The sequence below is a fragment of the Rutilus rutilus genome (genome assembly GCF_951802725.1).
Source record: "Rutilus rutilus genome assembly, chromosome: 18".
In the NCBI taxonomy this organism is placed as follows: domain Eukaryota; kingdom Metazoa; phylum Chordata; class Actinopteri; order Cypriniformes; family Leuciscidae; genus Rutilus; species Rutilus rutilus.
This window is the reverse complement of record NC_140231.1, coordinates 17,690,277-17,710,136: the sequence shown is the minus strand read 5'-3', so window position 1 is coordinate 17,710,136 and position 19,860 is coordinate 17,690,277. Positions and strand designations below refer to the sequence as shown.

The 19,860-nt window shown below is 37.0% G+C and overlaps 1 protein-coding gene across 4 annotated transcripts in view; it reads left to right on the top strand.

Moving 5' to 3' along the window:
- Positions 1–2,867: 2,867 nt before the first annotated feature.
- LOC311277717 (complement factor B-like) overlaps positions 2,868–19,860 on the top strand; it is a 48,482-nt gene continuing 31,489 nt past the window's right edge. Inside the window, exons 1-18 of one of the 4 annotated variants that reach the window (XM_084388114.1) lie at positions 2,868–2,984; positions 3,232–3,432; positions 4,417–4,602; positions 4,904–5,077; positions 5,221–5,316; positions 5,439–5,572; positions 12,498–12,648; positions 13,048–13,179; positions 13,513–13,605; positions 13,774–13,911; positions 14,297–14,391; positions 14,573–14,705; positions 14,818–14,950; positions 15,040–15,119; positions 15,280–15,392; positions 15,761–15,890; positions 16,048–16,097; positions 16,660–17,504. In XM_084388114.1, the coding sequence (XP_084244240.1) occupies positions 2,924–2,984; positions 3,232–3,432; positions 4,417–4,602; positions 4,904–5,077; positions 5,221–5,316; positions 5,439–5,572; positions 12,498–12,648; positions 13,048–13,179; positions 13,513–13,605; positions 13,774–13,911; positions 14,297–14,391; positions 14,573–14,705; positions 14,818–14,950; positions 15,040–15,119; positions 15,280–15,392; positions 15,761–15,890; positions 16,048–16,097; positions 16,660–16,833 (2,274 nt within the window). In that variant the 5' untranslated portion in view covers positions 2,868–2,923 and the 3' untranslated portion in view covers positions 16,834–17,504. Of the gene's footprint in view, positions 2,985–3,231; positions 3,433–4,416; positions 4,603–4,903; positions 5,078–5,220; positions 5,317–5,438; positions 5,573–12,497; positions 12,649–13,047; positions 13,180–13,512; positions 13,606–13,773; positions 13,912–14,296; positions 14,392–14,572; positions 14,706–14,817; positions 14,951–15,039; positions 15,120–15,279; positions 15,393–15,760; positions 15,891–16,047; positions 16,098–16,659; positions 17,505–19,860 lie in introns of those variants that run through there. The other 3 variants (XM_084388115.1, XM_084388111.1, XM_084388112.1) reach the window with 3 other exon arrangements.

The following is a 19,860-nucleotide window of genomic DNA, read 5'->3' as shown; positions in this document are numbered from 1 at the left end:
TTTTCAAGCATTAGAGGCTAAATACTATATATACATTCAAGACTATTTATTTAGCAAATCACCATCACGTTTGCTACGTTAACTTTCCAATTAAATGCATCGCAATTGTAAAAATAGTATTGATACTCACACTCTGGTTGTCGTCCATCTTCGCTGCTTCACTGGTCCTCTAATTCGGTAGGTGGCGCCGTCACTAAAAACCTAGGGTCCTAGAAATGCGGTCCCAAAAGTGGGGTCCTGAAAATGCAGCCTCCGGCTCTGCAGGCAGACCCTACTCCACTATTTTGTAGTATGTTTCCGAACACTTAACACATCCAGAGAGGATTTGCATGGCAATATTTCCAACAACCCGAGCGCACATCGTGAATTGATTTTATTCAATCAACGTTACTGATCTTATTAATATGTAAACAAGAGCTTTAACTCAAAAGGTATGAAATCTTGAAACCAAAAATAAACAAAAAAAACTAACCCACATTAAAGTAGGCAGGCCCATGAAAAGTGTGAACTAATATTATATTATGTAAATTAATAATGCATTTTCTGTATGGAACAAGTTCTCTCATTTGAGCAGTTCCTGGATCACCTCTACTTTGAATTAAACCTGCAAACTTTTGCGATGTTGACTGCTAGTCTTCTTTGCCCATCTTTTGTAGCCAGCAGGAGGGAGACACACAGTAGTTCTGTCAGTGCACTTTGACCAGCCTTTGACAGGAGCTTGCCCTGTCTCTCTCTGGAAGCAGAGAGTTCTTCCGTATCGTCCTATCCTGAACATCAGTTCTGCTGAGGTCTTTTGTGATGCCTCAGGCATTTCTGCTGTCAGTCTCATCAGGAGAGTCTGCAGACACTCACACATTATCCTGTGTTTGTTTGGGACTTCCTGGATGCTACTGTACAACTTTGTTCTTTTAAAAATATTTAGTTCAGTTGTTGTTAAGGAAACTTTCTGACCACTCTCACACTTTTTGAGAACTGACTCTGCAATTCATTTCTGAATACTCTGAAATCTTCTCAAAGGCCTGTAAATCCCAAACTTTCTTGTTGTCTGCACCATTGCAATGCATTATAGCAGAATTTGTAAATGGTCTTAAAATGCTGGATGTAGATGTTACTCTATTATACTGCATGTGTGGGTATCAGTATAGTGAGCAAGTGAGCAAAAGGGTGATGTTGTTCAATGTGTGTTTATAGTGTTATAGTTGTTATATTTACTTGCTTGTTCTCTTTTCTGGTTCTTGTTCCACTTTCCATTTTCCTCTTGCAGATTCTGTTAAATAACACTTATTAACATCAGTGATGATGACACCCCTGGTGTGATTGGTCAGGGAAAATGACACCCAGCAAACACTAAACCGGCATCACAACTAAACCTCCTTTCTCCTGATTCAGTCTGCTGTTGTAGCTATTGTTGTGTTGATGCTTTGTTTGAATGGCAAAGAGCCTTAAGTTTGGTAGACTCCATTATAATTCTCAATTGATTTTCCTTCGTAGAGATTGTTGTAAACAGAAGTAAAAGGTGGCCGTAAAGAGTGCAATTTGGGGGCTGGGTGCAATTTTCTTTTTTAGCAACATTGTTTTCACCTGTTGTTTGCCAGAAAGGTATAGCTGCAACCATAGTTTCCATTTATTTGTGTTTTTCTCTTAATTTTTTTCTTAATTTTCCTTCATTAAATGGTTAGTTCGGCTTTGCAAAACCTCACCGTGAACTTGAAGTGCTGGAATGGGAGAAGGAGCTCAGACTAGAAAGAGAAAGGATGGATTTGTTATTGATTGGTGAAAACTTGCCAAGGACAGGCATGACTGTTCAGAGACAGTAAGCTGACAGGAAATGAAGACCAGGAGGACACACTGTAAAAAAAATTACATGATCAATACGTTATGACAACATAGGTTTTTACATTGCTTTAACTCAATTGTCAACTTTTTTTTACAAGTTATACAAGATTCCACTCATTATTGTAAGCCAGATTAATTTAAGTTTAAATTACTTTAACTCCAAGGTGAGTGTACTTTAAAATTTAAGGCAGCAACTTTCTTTTTTTTCTTTTTTTTACAGTGTATGGTAACAAATGCAAACAAGGGAACAGAAAAGTAAAAAATAAAAATAAAACCGTATCAAAATTCTACAGAAACACAGACTTATCATGATATTCCTTTCTTTCTCCTTTGTTAGTCTTTCTTTTTCTCTTGAAATCAAGAGTTAAAACACGTTTCATGAAAATAGGCCACGTTAATTATTACCAGCAAAGTCAATAACAAATGTAGGCTATATTTAGTTCCAAAGATGAATCTATTGGCCATAGCTATAGCTTTTACAAAATTAGTTAATTGTTAGTTTAAAATGAAAATAAGTGTTTTGCATAAGTTTGTCATAGGCCTGACAACAGTACTAAAGTATTTTCCCTCCATCTACCAAACAATGTCCCGCCATACCTTTAGTTCTTTGATAATATACTATGAATTTATCTAATTAATATTCATGCATTAAGCTGGTGTTAATGTATGAGGCAAGCAGTTTAAAAAAGTAGTGTTCTCAAATGACCCCTTGAGTTTGAGCTGCTCTCTGGACCCAAGAAATACAAATGATTGTGGTGTTTAACTCTAAACATATTCAGTATTCCCCAAACAAATGTGCTGTTTTCTACATCTGTCTATTTTATGAAAAATTTCAAATAGAATCCATGATAGCTGGAGATGTACATAATTTTTATTTTATTTTTTGATATATATAATGATGTACTGATGACGGTTATTATTTTGTTTTGTGTGCCGGGAAATTGATTTGCTTTATTTGACTTAAGGTTAAACATTGACCACTGAATGTAAATAAAATCCTCTTGCTGACCCCACTATAAAAAGATGTCCCCTGGTCCATTTGCTTCAATGTTTTTTTAATCTAAGCTGAAGAACTGGAAAAAACAGCATGGAGCGTGAGCAGCGGTTGAACTGGTTAATGCTTGCAATGATATGTCCTCTTATTGCAGGTAAGTCTTTTTGCTTAATCAGGAGAAATACATTCTGAAATTTAGAGACAAAACGTCTTTTAGCATGAAAGAGATATATTAAAAATGAAGGTACTTTTAAAGACTTTGTGATAGACAGCTCACAAATAATTCTCATCTAAATCTGTATTTTGGCTTATATATAGATATGCATTTTCTCTGGAAATGAAACCGTAACAAAAGTTTTTTTTTTTCTTGTGACCTCCTCCAATGATCTGATTGTTTCTAGGTGCTCCATCCTCCATGTCCAAAAGACACGGATCATGTCCAGAGGAGAATCTAAACATTGTTGGAGGGAGCTATGTTCTTTCAGGGAGTTTTCTAAGATACATCTGTCCGGATGGATATTACCCATCTGTTCAGTCACGTCTTTGTCAATATGGACTTTGGACCCCAAAGCCTAGTGCCAGAAAACCCCCAGAGTGCAAAAGTAAGAAACAAGACATTATCATGTGGGTGAACGTGATTTCACCAAGTAAAACATGTGCCTTGATCAACAGCTTTGGTGATCCTTGAACAACATTCCAATCAACCAATCAAATTGGAGGGATACGTTTAGAGTTTATGTCAAGTTTAGGCTTACAAACCAGTTTAGGTGCTTCTACATCTGTGTTATTTCCCTCTGATTAGGGCTAAGTTATGGATAGGGTAGTTTTTAGGGGTAGGGATAGGGTTAAAAGTAAGACTACAGTTTTGGACAGGAATGTTGTTCCAGGATCACCAAAACATGTCAATCCAGGAACATGTTGTACATGGTGAAATCACGTTCACCCATATGGTCACCGTGATTTTGAGTCATTATATTATGAATAAATGCTGGACTATTTTGAAGCAGAGTTATTGTGCCGTCCTCGATATGTCCTACTTAATATCCTGACAGCCAGCTAAACTTTTTCCCCACACCAAGACTCTGCAGATTAATTCTTAGTTCCACAGGTTTATTGGAGTTACAGAGAAAAGGTGAAACTGCAACACACAAAGAGCAAGGATAAATTACACATGAATAAAGGCTAATTTGCACTATTACTGTTGCATTTTCGTTTGTACTCATTTTAACACTAATATATGAGAAGAAATAAATGTGAACAGCATTCTGGTCATTATAGCACCTTTACCGTGCAGCTCGTTTAACAAACGACACAGAGCTAGCATTGGCATTGCCGAAGTACATTCAGACCATCCCCAGATTACACTCTACAAACTTAAAATTATTGTCAAAAATAATGAAGAATAACTCTAGACAATCTTACAAAACAAAGTATATATACCGACGATGCTACGTCAGACACGAGAAGTCGACAGATACGATTGAAATGCCATGAATATATATATATATATATATTTTTTTTTTTTATCTGAAGCTATTTCAAAAGATCTCTTCTACTGTATGTGTTTATTCATGCTTTTATTCTAGAGATCACATGCCCCAATCCTCGTGTTTTGGAGAATGGAGAGGTGACCCCATTTAAAGACAGGTACTATGTAAATGACACAACCACCTACTCATGTCATTTCAATTATAAGTTCCGTGGCTCGGCGGTCCGTGTTTGCAAGCCTAATGGGAAGTGGAATGGAACCACACCAATCTGTGGACGTGACTGTGAGTAATTGCCATTATTTTCAGCAGTTTCCATTAACTAATCGGATATAAAAATGCTAATTTAGTTCCTGGTCTAATATCTCTCCATATTAAGTTTAGCTTAAAAAAATGTTGTACTGGTGTGTGATGTGTATTCTGTTGCGTTTTTATCTGATGTCATGTGAGTTCAACACAATTTCAGCAGAAATTTCATCACAATCATTTCAAATTTCAGCAGAAATTCCTCTCCATGCATCTGCCTAGATCAAATGGAGATCCACAGATCTTCACTTCAATTTGTCTTTTTGTTACTTCCTCACAGCTGATCACTGTCCTGATCCTGGCGTTCCCCCTGGTAGCAGTCGAACAGGCCACGTGTTTAACATTGACAAAAAAGTCACGTACCGCTGTGACAGTAAATTGACCTTGATTGGTTCCAAAGAACGAGTCTGTCTGGATGGTGGCCAGTGGTCAGGGACAGAGCCACAATGCTACGGTGAGTCTTCTGATTGGTACATTGAAGCTCCAAAATAATGTGCCTTGTATGGACTTGTGTTCTCAAAAATAAGAGATTTTGCTTTTGAAATGTGGCTTTTCTGGATAATGCACCTATAATGTTGTTGTGTAAATATTGTGCAGCACATTTCACATACGACACCCCAGAGGAAGCGTCAGAAGCATTCAGCAGTTCTCTAAAGTCAAATCTAGCAGTTTCTCAACAGCATGAAGGAGAAGGTACATTTGTGTGGTTTAAAGCCTTAATCATATTTATACACAAACGCACATGTTTTTTTGTGCTCAGAAAAAGAAAATAATGTGAATCCATAATGTGAATGCCTTGTTCCTTCTGTCTTTAGATCAGCAGGGGAAGAAAATAACTTTGGATCAGAGAGGAAAACTTGATATCTACATTGCTGTGGATGCATCTGGCAGCATCGACAAGGAAGATTTTGACAAGGCAAAAGAAATCATTAAACTGCTTATAGAGAAGGTATGTCCCCCAGAGGTTGATGTAATAAAGTTGTAAGACCACTTATTTTTTAGGCTACTGATGTCGATAATGAAGTTTTCTTAAATCGTTCTAAAAGCAGTCCTTTAATTGCTGTTAATTTTGATGTTAAAGGTTCTGTAAAAATACCAATATTTGAAAAGGAAGCATTACGATTGTGATGCTGTCAATAGTGAACTTTTAACCTCACATTCTTATCGTAAGCCTCCATTATGAGCCTTAAAGGGTTAGTTCACCCAAAAATGAAAATTCTGGTCCAAACCCGTAAGACTTTGGTTTATCTTCGGAACACAAATCTATCTATAGTAGATTTTCTATTTTGTTTTCTAAATCTATAGAGGAGACCTATATATACTTAGCCCACACACACACCTATGTTCCTTGACAGTTTTCGAGTATGGGGTCTCTGCGGAACAAAAGTGGGCGTTTCTAAATTTGTGGGTGTTTTCAAACTGGTGGGTGTATATAAATCAATGAAAATTATGCCCTTCACCCGACCCCACTCCTAAACCCTACCCACACTGTGACGTGGACAAATCAGGTAACGCGGTCGAAAACGTCCCTCTGTTTATGGCCTTGCCCACTGATCTGGTAACTCCTTTTACTGTCCTGGAGAGACCTATACTTGTAGTTTTCTGCATTTGGCTCCGAAATGGATAATAAGGCCTGTCGAGCACCAAGCTCGCGTCTCAGGCAATGCCTCTTCCCGTGTAGGAACAGGCCTTCCTCCAGCGTCAGGCCGCCACAGCAGGCCCTCAGCAAGCCAGGGCCGCACCGCAGATTCAGTCCCAGCCAGTTCGCACTTTCCACCCCCGTCTGCTCAACCTCGTAAGATCATAGCTCAAATCCTTCTAGTTTTCAATCGCCCAATATATAAACCCATAGATGGTGCAAATTAAACGATAATTATCTCGAGAAGCCAACATATTATTATACTATTTATACTTTTATTTATTCATTTTTGACTGCTACTTCTAGAGCTTTAACGCTACAAGCATCAAACTCGGCTGTTCTGACTACTGTATTTTTTCTGAAGAACATAATGCTGTCCACAAGGGGGTTTCAGGATAAGACATCTTTCAAGTTCACTCTTTACAACTTGGACAAATAAATGCATACTCTGATAATAAACTGTTATGTTTAGGGTTCCTACCTACGCAGTTTGGAAAGTGGAATTTAATTTTCAGGTCTGGATAAGTATGGGAAAAGATCACTTAAAATTAAGAATTTCTAAAAATAAAATTAAGAATTTCTAAAAGTAAATGTATCATACAAACTGTGTTTAGAACATGTATAGTTAACCTCGATGAAGTGCTATTGGAAGACATGTTGTCATAGCTTCTTGGTACATAACGGCTACTGTAGTTGCAACACGCATTTGAAAATGCAAGGCACTAGAGAGCACTATTCGTTTGAATGCAAAATACAATTTTACCTCTAGATGGGCAAAATTCCTACACAGTGTACCTTTAACCCAGGATAAATCAAGGGTTGAGTCACATCAATTGAATTTCTGGGCATTAGATACAGTTAATTTCCAGGCCTCACTGCCCAAGGAAAATAGATAGGATAATTCTGGTCACGTCCTCCACTCAGCACTCACCACTCACCCGCAGCTCCTCCAGTCATTGCGCTGTTCTTCGGTATGCCCGTTGGCTTCACCCCCAGCCTCCCAATCTTTACTTTTCCCTCCTGCCACCACCAACTCTCTCCTTTCCATTGCCTCCAGCTCCTGTTGCAGACGCTAGCGTGAGGCTGCCTCCGCTTGCGACACAGGCTCACTCGTCTCATTTTCATCCACCATTTCCCACTTGTGCCTCTTTCCATGTCCCTCCCCAAGCCCCAGAGGCCGACCCAAGCATGAGGCTGCCTCCACTGGCAATCACAGCCTCGGCTCCTCTCCTCTACATCTCTCTTTCAGTCTACATCCCAATATTCACTTTTCACCACAACACCACTCATCGTCACCAATTCAGCCGTACCAATCCCTTTTAGCCTACTTACATTTTATAACTTCACAGGCTAAATTCCCATCTGACTCCAATTGCTCCGTCACACGTTTCTGGTTCCAAAAACACCTCAAATCCATTTGATTCAATCCGGCATCCCAGCCGAACACTTTTCCAGTCGTTCGTTTGGCATAGGTGCAGCAACCACAGTTGCTCAAAAAGGCTTCTACCAGCAGCTTCAGATTCAAACACTCAGTCGCTGGACATCAGAGGCTTTTAAGAGCTATATTCAATCCAATCGCTTCCACGTCAAAGAAGCTCAATGAACCCTTATCAGCTAAATTCTTCAGCTCCTGCTTATTCTCACACACTCAAACCTATAGGGTCACCATATACGCCTCAATTAACACCACCAATCCACTAAAATAGTGAAAATATTTCTACTTCACTGCCGGAGCAGTGTCTTCCCACCCGCTCCAACAGGAGCTCTATTTCTCTGGCCAACTTGCTTTCACTGCCGCAGCAATGTTATCTCCTCCGCTCCTGCAGGAGCTCAGTTTCTATAGTAAATGTTCTCCACTGCCACATCAGTGATGTCCTCTTCGCTCCTATCGGAGCTTAGTTTCTCTGGCTAGTTTTCTCCACTGCCTCAGCAGTGATGTTTTTGTCCAATGATGCGAGAACCCTCCTGGTCCACCGACTAACCCCTCCGAACGACACACTATCAGCCCTGTGCTCCGCAATTTTTGGGTGTTGACAGTAATGTTCCTAGCTGCTGTCCCTCGTTGGTTTGCAAATTTTTGGGGGAGTACTCTGAGTTTGGGCCAAAATACACCAGCACACTTTATATGACACTTCATTGCTTTATATGATGAACAGATTGAATTTAGGCTTTTATTCTCATATAAACATTCATCAATTCACACATCAGTTGTGGTAAACGGAAACTCAAGCATGTTCACTTAACACACGAGAACCAATGAGGTTCCTTCTCATGTGTCAATAAAGTACGGTTGAGCTTCTGTTTATGTTCACTGATCAATGTTTATATGTACAGTAAATAAAAGCCTACATTCAATCTGTTTATCATATAAAGTGATCTTGTCTCTTTAGAAATTTTGGACTAAACCGCTCAATTCATATGGATTAGTTTTACGATCTCTTTTGAAGCGTCAAAGTGGTAGTTGCGTTGCCTGAGGGACAGAAAGCTCTCAGATTTCATCAAAAAGATCTTAATTTGTTTTCCGAAGATGAACGAAAGTCTTACGGGTTTGGAATGACATGAGTGTGAGTAAATAAAGACAGACTTTTTTTGGGGGGGGTGAACTATCACTTTAAGCCTTAAGTTTACTTCGGTTTTTAAGTATACGCGAGGGTCCACGTACCATGCACGTGATGCAAATTTTGTCACCACCTGATTTTTGTTGACTTTGTATGCGTAGGTTGCACATGCGCATTATATTTGTTTTGCACTAATCAGTTGTTCCACAACATGGCAACACTGGTTGCCTATACTTAAGTAAGTAGGCCTATACGTTGGCCTTTGATGCGTTTCAAGAGGGGAGTAGTCCCCTACAATCCACAGTATACTTGCATTCTACTCTGGAATGGTCACGGTTCACAATCCAAGCAATTACCGGAGGATGAAATCAAGTCGAACACTGAATTCGATCTTAATGAAAATCCTGTTTCACATAATGGAAGCAAAATGCATATGTCGTTTCATGTGGACTTGAACTCTTTGGGCCCTATTTTAACGATCTGAAACGCAAGTGTCAAAGCGCAAAGCGCAAGTAACTTTGTGGGCGGGTCTTGGCGCTGTTGCTATTTTCCCGGTGGGATAAATGACTCTTGCGCCTGGTGCAAATCTAAAAGGGGTTGGTCTGAAGTAGCTTCATTATTCATAGGTGTGGTTTGGGCGTAACGTGAAATAAACCAATCAGAGCGACATCTCACATTCCCTTTAAAAGCAGGCGCGCTTGTTCTAAAGCGGATTCCTATTATAACGGCGGATTTGCCAGGCGCACGACAGGAGCGGTTCAAGGCCGAGGAGACCGACGTTCTCGTCAGGAACGTTGGGGATGGAGAAACACACCCAAATTAACTCCGGTTAAACAGGCGTATGATAATTTGGGTAAATGTGTAAGCTAGATGTATGCTTTTATAATAAAATGTCTATCTATCTATCTATCTATCTATCTATCTATCTATCTATCTATCTATCTATCTATCTATCTATCTATCTATCGTAATAATGTATGATTTGCAAAAATGATAACTGCTGCGTCTGTGTGTAGATGAGAGAATCAAAGTGTATGCGCGTTGTGCACATGCTACATTGATTAAAGGGACTGTGTGTAGCTTTTTAGGTATTTTATTATCTAAAATCAATATTTTTATTAATAAATATGCCCTCAATGGTGTACAAATACCTATGCCAATGATCAGACTAATCCTCGTAAACGAAGAATTTATTATCTTTATATACATGGGACGGGTAGGTCCACGGAGGCTTCCATGTAGTTCCGCCATCTTGAAAAACTATAATAGCAGAGAGGGACAAAAAGTACTAGGCCACAACGCGTTTTCATTCAGAACCAGCGTCACGTGACTGAAGCCAGCAGAAGTGGAGGCGTAGAGCAGTGAGAGGCGCTTGTCACTGCCGCGGCAAGTTTAAAAGTATGCACTGCACGGTTATTTATACACCGTTCATTCATACATATGCTGAGTCACAGGATGAGTCCTCGTCGTCGAAAAAGTCCAAAATAGACCGTAAAAGGAAACATGACCGGAGATTACAAAAACAAGGGTTAATGTCGGGATAGCTAATGCAGGAGAAAGCTTTCAAAAGAGACCCTGAAGTTGCCTGCTTTCTTCTCGACAGGTAAGTCAATGTTACGGTCTTAATTACAAGCTTTTTTTTTCATTGCTTGGTTGTGAACTTTATTATATAGACAGTAGAACATTTATAGTTAAAAGTTAAACAGGCTCTTTGATGAATAGCAGCTATTGAGTAAAGTAACGTTAGAGAAGGCTCTGATGATGATGATATCTAACAATGCACGTACTTCAAAAAATATAACGAATAAAGAAGGCATTACTACTATTTATTTATTTATTTATTTATTTATTTATTTATTTATTTATTTATTTATTTATTTATTTATTTATTGCACAAGTCATACATAAATTCATTCATTCATTCATTCATTCATTCATTCATAACGTGCATGAATGAATAAAAAAACTGTCAGTAATTAATTCAGTCAGTAATTTATACTGTAACATTCTTTTTTTCGTTGTTTCAAGTTTCAGTTTGTTTTAAATAACAAACCTGTTCACCCAAAGAAAAACTTGAAGTGCTATTATAAGACATCCTGTCATAGCTTTTTAGTACATAACGGCTACCGTAGATGCAACGCGCATTTGAAAAAGTGAGGCGCTGGAGAGCATTATTCGTTTGAATGCAAAATACAATTTCACCACTAGATGGGAGAAATTCCTACACACAGTCCCTTTAAGGCCAAGCATGCGCCCTTAAAATAGCATATGAATAACATGCGCAACGTGCCACTGACTTTAAACTGTTTTTTTTTTTTTTTCGGTCAGTGGCGCAATTGTTTTCTAAACCTGTAAAATAGCATGAGGGAACGTTTGCGCCGGAACACGCCTCCTCTTTGCGCTGAACCGCCCCGGGGAGCGCAAGTGTATTTCTTAGTTAACCGACGTGCATCTGTGGAGGGAAAAGTCCGCTTTGCGCGGGTGCAAAATAGAAATGATAAATGCGTCGGTGTACAAAGTCAATTGCGCTGGGTGCAAGATAGGGCCCTTAATGTGTTCATGCAATCGTTAAAGTGCCCCTATTATGCTATTTTAAAGTTTCCTGATGTTGTTTTGGAGTCTCCTACAAAGGTAAAATAACGGTTTAATTTCCTCATAATATACACTTGCACATCAACACATTTTCAATGAATCTCAAACGACTCGTCAAATGAATCAATCTCTCTAAATCCCGCCTTTCCACAAGCTACTCTGCTCTGATTGGCCAGACAGCTCAGTCTGTTGTGATTGGTTTATCGTGTACAGCGTGAATGACTGATGTGAATGACTGGTGTAACATAAACGTTGGTAAAACAAATCTTGATCCATGCTTAATCTTTCCTCAAAGTAGTGAGAACGACAGATAATCTGCATTAATAGACACAGTTATAGGTAATAGTGGCCCACAAACTGATTAGCATAAGTATTTAAGTAAGACAGAGATAATGTGAGTTAGCCAGTTAGCAGGAGACCTACACAATATAAAACTCAAAACTAAGTATGAACTCCGATATCTCCGAGATTTGAGAAGCAGTCATCAATTAAATAAAGGGAACACAGCAAAAGTTTAGGATTATACTGCAATGATATCATGGTAAAGATTCATTTTAACCACTGATTCTTCACATGCTCGTCCTTGGGCAGTGAAAAAAAAAACTGGCTTTACCTTCACATTGTAGAACATGTCTTCTCCACATGATGCTGTCCAGTATCCACAGGAATCAGCTGTTGGTTTGAGGTTCAAGTTTTCCCTGGTGTCTGCGCACGCAATAAGTGGGCGGGCAATATGCTAATGTTTCGTCTTGATGTCACAACGAAACGGCTTATGACTGGTTTGAAAAACGATTCATTTCATTGACTCAGAGTCGACTCTTACTTTTGAAAGACAATAACTTTATATACAGTGCACTTTCAGATTTAAAACTTTGCAGGATGTTTTTCATTCACTTAGAGCTATGTTACACACTACATGAAATGTCATTTTCAAAAATCCATAATAGGGGTCCTTTAACATCTTGATATTTTGTTGTTCATGCTATCATTAATGCTAACATAACCACATTTCAATCCAGCATTTTGATTGGATAACCGACAGATGTTGCTTCCAACTCTGAATACTTATTGCTCTTTCCAAAAAGATTAGTTATTACCAGGTCTCCCCAAACTATGAGATCCTGATATTTGCTACGGACGTTCACCGGATAATCTCTATGAGGAACTTTAAAAGTAATAAAGATGAAAATAAGCTAATGAAGGTTGAGGAAGACCTGGACAATTTTAATTATGAAGGTAAGTACGCCTCTTATTGTATACACTGAAACAGTCATATTTAGAGATGATAATTACAGAAAAATGCGCCATACCAAAATAGTACATTTAGGGGTACAGCAACTTGTTACAGTTCATTTATGTAAGTGAGGAACGCAAGGTGTCTGAATAAATTTTGGAAGACTTGTGTAACCACTGTGTATATGTAGAGTAACAATTAAACAAATCATATATTCTTTTTAAACAAATCCCAATTCATGTTCTAATTTACATTAATTAGAATTTTTAAATCTTTGAATTTTTTTGTTTTAATGTAGTCACTTGCTTTTAGAATTATTTAGTTAATGAGAAACTTTTTAGAAAAAAAGTTTCTCATTAACTTGCTGATTGTAATATTTGTTTTTGGTGTTTTTGTGACAGATAAAGGTGATCTCACAGGTACCAATATCGCCAAACTCTATTCAGAGATTTATGAGAGCTTGAAAATAGAGGAGCTCAATGATACAGCGACCTTCCTTGAGACCCAACATGTCATCATTATGTTCACTGATGGTATTTACATCTATTCCATTCATAATTTGCGTAGCCTACATAATGTCATTTTTTTTGGTCCCCATGAGGGAAAAAAACAACCTATAAATCACACTAAATTGTGTTGTTGTTTTTTTTATGTAAAAATGCATAAAGTTTCCTGTTAGGGTTGTTTAGGGGTATGGGTTAGGGTTAAGGGATGGAATTTACAGTTTGTACAGTATAAAAATGATTATGTCTATGGAAAGTCCCCATAAAACTTGAAGACCCAACAGGCATTTTGCCATAAATTAGAGATCAACTTTGAAGCAAATATTCACTGTAATTTATCTCAACTGATCTCCTACTTCATAGGTCAAGCAAACATGGGGGGGAATCCTGTACCTAAAGTGGACAAGATCAAACGTCTCATCATCAGAAATGATCCAGAACGAGAGAAGAAAATTGGTAAGCAATGAATTTTATCAATCATTATTATGAAATAAAATATTTAGGACTTCAAATTTGTCTTTCATTTACAAGCATTATCATCAGGGACAGCAAAAACTGCACATATTGATTTAGAATACTTTATTATTGATTTCTTATTGATACGAATGTGTCCTCTCTTTCCAGATCTTTATGTATTTGGAGTTGGAACTGATGTGTATAAAAAACACGTGAATGGCTTGGTGTCACAGAAAGACCAAGAAAAACATTTCTTTATTCTTCCAGACTTGGACAAGGTGCAGGAGACGTTTGACAACATGATTGGTACTGTAGCTATAATTTATGTTTAATATAGATATACATTGTTAGATATTATATTTTGAAATTTATAGATATAAATTTTCTTCCTGCTTCTGTTCAATTCAAACATGGTGCGTTTAGATGTGTCATAGCAGGTTTGACACCATTGACGGAAATTGTCATTAATTCTCGTGTATTTGAATGTGAGAGAATGCATTAGTTTGAATATGTGGAATGGATAATGGGATATTCTTCAAAATTTCTACTTAGTCATACAGGTTTAGAACTACATGGAGGTTAATGAATGTTGACAGAATAGAGAACTAATGCTTTAAGCATTGACTTAAGGAATCTTTAGTTCTTATCATGTAGTGAATGATTGTTCCTATGTACCTGCTTCCTTACACAGATGAGGGCACCAGTGTTGAATTGTGTGGGATTCATCAAAACTATGACAAGACGAAACGGAGTGCATTTCCCTGGTTGGCACAGATTCATGTTTCTGTAAGCTTAACCTTTTTATCATATGTATGTCTATATATAATTATAGATAGATTCATGTGTATAATACTTCACTCATTTAAATAAAAATAAAAAAACACAAGAAGATGCAAAATAGACATGCAAGTTATATGGCAATAGAGATGAAGCATGACAACATCTATCTTCTCTGCTCTTCATGTAGCGTTCTCCACAAGGTTCAAACTGCATGGGGTCATTAGTTACCTCAAGTTACATCTTGACAGCAGCTCATTGCTTCAAAAGCGGAGACACAGTTGATAAGATAACAGTTAATCTGGAAAAAGGCCCGAGAGCAGGTAATGTTATGTCCTGAACTGATACACCCATAATGTCAGATGATTAATGAAGAAAAATGTGTTACAGCATAAATCTTATCAATGATGTTTACTTGTCCTTTTGCATTTGTAGAAGTGAAAAAATTCATATGTCATCCTGAATATAACATCACAGCAAAACAGCATTTGAAAATAAAGGAATATTATGAATTTGATGTAGCTCTTATACAGCTGAAAAAAAGTGTTCAGATGAGTGCTAATCTACGGTGAGGAGTATGTAACTTGATGTAACTTTATTAAGAATAATAAAAAAAGGCTGAATTAATTAACAAACATCATGTGTATCTCTGTACAGACCTATCTGCATCCCCTGCACCAAAGAAACCAATGGAGCTCTGAGACTTTCAGACAGTGAAGGGACGTGCAGAAGACATGGTAAGGTACCAGATAAGACATCTGTCAGACATGCTGCATGTTAGAATCCTATCAAAAAGTGTGGAAGATTAATTAAATGTAGATATATTAAACATGTGCCACTGCTTATACAATGAAACATACCAAACATAAAATGTCATACATTTTGCATTTGTTACAGAGGAATTACTAATGAGCAACGAACTTGTGCAAGCTTCTTTTACGTCCAAAATGGAGACCAAAACTGATGTACCACGAAAAATAAGATACATCACGATCAAGCGTGGGAAATATGTAATGATTTTATTTTTATTTCTAATCTGATGTGTATTAATTTAAAACGTTTAAAAAAAAACATCCAGTTACATTATGAGTATAAGAAAGCAACAAAACTTTAACTTTGATTTTATGGGGCCTAAATGTCACCAAGTTCATATACAGCACAATCATTTGCTAGGACTTATTCACTTTTCATTTAGCCATTTAACATTAGTTGTGTGCAATATGCGACAGAAAATGTATTATTTAAATATATATATATATATATATATATATATATACTGCATGTGTGTATATATATATATATATATATATATATATATATATAAAAACATTTGATCCACAACAATCTAAGAACACTTCTTGGTGTACTTATTCTTTAGCGGGATGCTTGTGTTGAAGATGCAAAAAAAGCAGTCGGACTCGGCGTGACAAACGCAAGAGATGTAGTTACAGACAATTTTCTGTGCAGTGGTGGTACTGAACCACAAACAGATGATGTTGCCTGCAAAGGTATGTCTGATTTTTGCCATTGTGACAGCAGCTTATATTTAGCGTTAATCTACCACTTAGGTCATAACGTTGGTTGAAAACATTCTAATCAGAGATCTGAAATGAATTGATATAATTCTTATACAGTTCCTTGTGTCTGCATGTCATTTTGTAATAGGTGAAACCGGTGGGGCCACTTACATAAATAAAAAAGGTCGAATGATTCAGGTGAGATTTCCATTCCCTGTTGAAAATAGTATTGGTGATGTGGCTGTGAAGTCTCGTATAAAATGGCTCTTCAGGGAGGGGACGCCATTTAATAGAGGCGTACCAAACGAAAGTGAAAACCTTCATGAAGGGCCCTTCCACAAGTCCGTCAGTGAAGGGTACATGCCATGCTCACTTCAAAGGCAGTAATTTTACCATTTATGGTCATATGACTCAGGGTGGTGAATCCTCGTGATTGGATGGTATGGTATTTGTTTTGTTGTGACATATTGCACACATTTTCATCACGCATTATTTCATATGAAGTTTAAATAAGTTATGTATAGGTAAGAAATACGTTTAAATGGTAGAACTGTTATGTTATTTGATTAGCTGCAGGGTCCAAAGAAAAGACAGCAAGTTTTGAAGAGCAGAGAGGAAACTCTCACACATACACACATATATAAAGCCATAGGGATGTTCACTTCCAATTGGAATTTGTGTGTTACAGGGTGAATTTAAAATTAATTTGAGAGAAGCTGAGAAATAGGAACCTTTTTTAATATCTGTAAAATTTTGATAGGTTGGTGTCACAAGCTGGGGAGTGAAGGACCTCTGCACAACAAGAAAACCGGACCCCCCTTCCCAAGCAGACACCAGAGATTACCATACAAATCTTTTCAGTGCTGATATACAATCATTCCTTAAAGAACACCTTGGAAATGATGTAATAGGCAACCCTCTACAGTTCTTCTGAATGTTTTAGCAGACTGAAACTGTGTGAGTGCAATTTGAGAAAACACTTTGATTCATTTTCATTGATATATTAAAACAATTTTAAGTCAAATAGCTGGTCTTTGTTAAAAAATTAATCCAGTTTATTATCAACAGTCTTTCATGTGTTATTCTTTTAATTTGATGTCTATGTTATGTCTATGTTTGTGCAAGACATGTGGCATTCTGGATGCATTCTGGCATTGGATGTCCAACCAGTAGCAAGCAGGGGAGTGTCAGTCTTTTTTTTTTTTTGCAATTTTGTTTGGTGATGCCAGTGGTGCACCTGCAAATGTAAGTACAAAATAATGACCACTGACACAAGAGTATATTTTGAAACACAATGCTTTCGGGCATCTTGGTTAAATAAACCTACAAATTGTTTAGTCTCTGTGCACACGCACACAACCTTTAATCACATAATTTTTAAAAAACTAACTTTTTTTAAGGCTTTTTAAGAGAACATGCCTTGATATAATATTGTTTGTTCTACGCTCTGATGATTTGCACATATATTTCAAAATGAAATATTTTTTTTTATTATTTATACTGACTTCATCAGTGCTACATTCTGACTTGCAGTATTACAAATTACAATTTGTTTCAATCTGTTTTGAGAATGATTACAAACTGTAATAAAAGCCTTACAGTTCATCACTGCAGTTCCCAGTCAGCTCATTTATGGCTGAAGTATATGAAGGTAGATTACGTCCTACATGAAAAATGACAACTATGGGTCAGACACAGACCCCTGGACAAAGGAAAACATGTGACTAATGAAAACAAACTGTGACACATACATTGTCTGATGAAGCTTTCATTAAAATTGTTCTTTCTTTGCACGCAGTTCCCATAAAGTAAGTTTCTAACATATTTCTAAGCAAGGCTATTATTACAGTAAAATATTATGGGAAGTATAATTATGGAAGATGAGGAGCAAACTTTGTGAGAAAACACGACTCGGCATCCCATTCTCCACATTAAGTTTAATATATTAAATTGTTATAACAGCATTAACATGCTTATTTTGTAAATTAATAGGACACATTTTTGGAAGTATAAAGTGTGATTTTGACAGTCTCGTCTCACATACACTAGATTAGCAGTGCCAATTAGACTGGAATTTGATTATGTGAAACTTGTGTAACTTATTGAAAATTATAAATCATGCAAAATAAAATTGGACAGAAAGTATATGCAGCAAAAAAAAAAAAAAAAGCATAAACCATAAAATGGAGGTTTGTGTGATAAGAATACAAATAAAACAAGACCTGTTCCCTGTTCCCATTTCTTCTTTTTCTTTTTTTTTTTTTTTTTTACTAAACCAAAATGTCACAAATGTCACAAATTTACAAAATGTCACAAAAATGTCACAAATTTAGACTCTTTATTCACAGAAACAGCCAAATTCTTGGTGAGTGCTAACATTTTCAGGAAATTGTTTATGATTGCAACAAAGGTTTTTTTCAAGGTTTCATCATAGTGATTTGGGTGGTGCAAAATCAATTTCACAATGCAACAATTACAAAAAATAAATGTAAGCATATAAAAAAACAGTATATCAAAGAGACAACATTAACAGCACATTGCATGTTAATATTTTGCTTTGTTTAAAGGTGTAAGAATTAATAAATTAATTAGGAAATGCCGGACAGTCTGGTTGGGGAGCACCCAGACCCTGAGAGGACAAAGGACCTCTCTGGAAATTACCATTTGAACTCACCATTTGTGAGGCAAAGTCACACCTCAGAACACATCTCTCCCCCTCTTCCTCACTACCCCTCTCACATGCTGAGACCACATGTAAATCACCCAAGAAAATGTATAGTTTAATGTGAATGATTATCACAGAGTATTTTTCATGTTTGGTATCATTTAAAATGTCACAGTGCGACTGGTACAAATGTCTCATTTTCAATCAGTAAAACAAAAGGTAATAAGGTTTTTAAGAGTTTAAAGATAACTGACTTACAAAGGAAGGTGGTCTCCCAAGACAAATGGTCACACACACACACCCCCCCCAAAGGTGTAACCTCTGAATGCAAATTTCTTTTGTTAGCACGTTTCCATGTGAAAGGTTTGTCTATACAATGAAATGCAGCAGGGAGATCGAGGCCTTTTCTGTAACTCAGATTAGCCCGTGAGGCTGAGAGAGAGATCTCTCAGCCTCATGTATTTCTTAATGTTGGGTTGCATCTTTTCTCTTTATTCCAGAGAATTTGATCGATTTTGTATCGATTATCTTTTAATTGATTATGAAATTGGCATGATACATTTACCTGACATAATAAATTGTTACATTTGATTATTCTAACTGACTTTGACATTATTTTCATTGAAGAGTTAAACAGAATAGTCAAACATTCGCTCACAATTAATGATCCAAAGATATCATTAAAACCTTTTCATTTATGGAGTCAGATGAAATAACGAGAGAATACATATTCAAAATCCAAAAACACTTTGCCTCGAGAAAAGGACAGTAACACGTAAAGACCTTCCGCGCTGGTCGGATGCCGGACTTTGGGCCGATCGAGCGTGAGCTTACAGATGCAACGCTATTTTGTAGTACTGTATGTTTCCGAACACTTAAGACATCCAGAGAGGATTTGCATGGCAATATTTCCAACAACTTGAACGCACGTCGTGAATTGATTTTATTCAATCAACGTTACTGATCTTATTAATATGTAAATAAGAGCTTTAACTCAAAAGGTATGAAATCTTGAAACAAAACAAAAAAAGACTAACCCACATTAAAGTAGGCAGGCCCATGAACAGTGTGAACAGGCATTTTTATTGTAGAATAACCTAAATACTACTTTATAAATCAGGCAGAATGTCTCATTGAACCGGAAAAACACTTGTTAAGTATGTCAAACAAAACCCAAGGCACGTAAGTTAGGCGTACAGGCATACAACATTCATTTTTATTCAACTTATTTTACAACCAAGAAAATGAGTAGGCTACAACAATAAACTAATATATGTAAATTAAAGCATTTTCTGT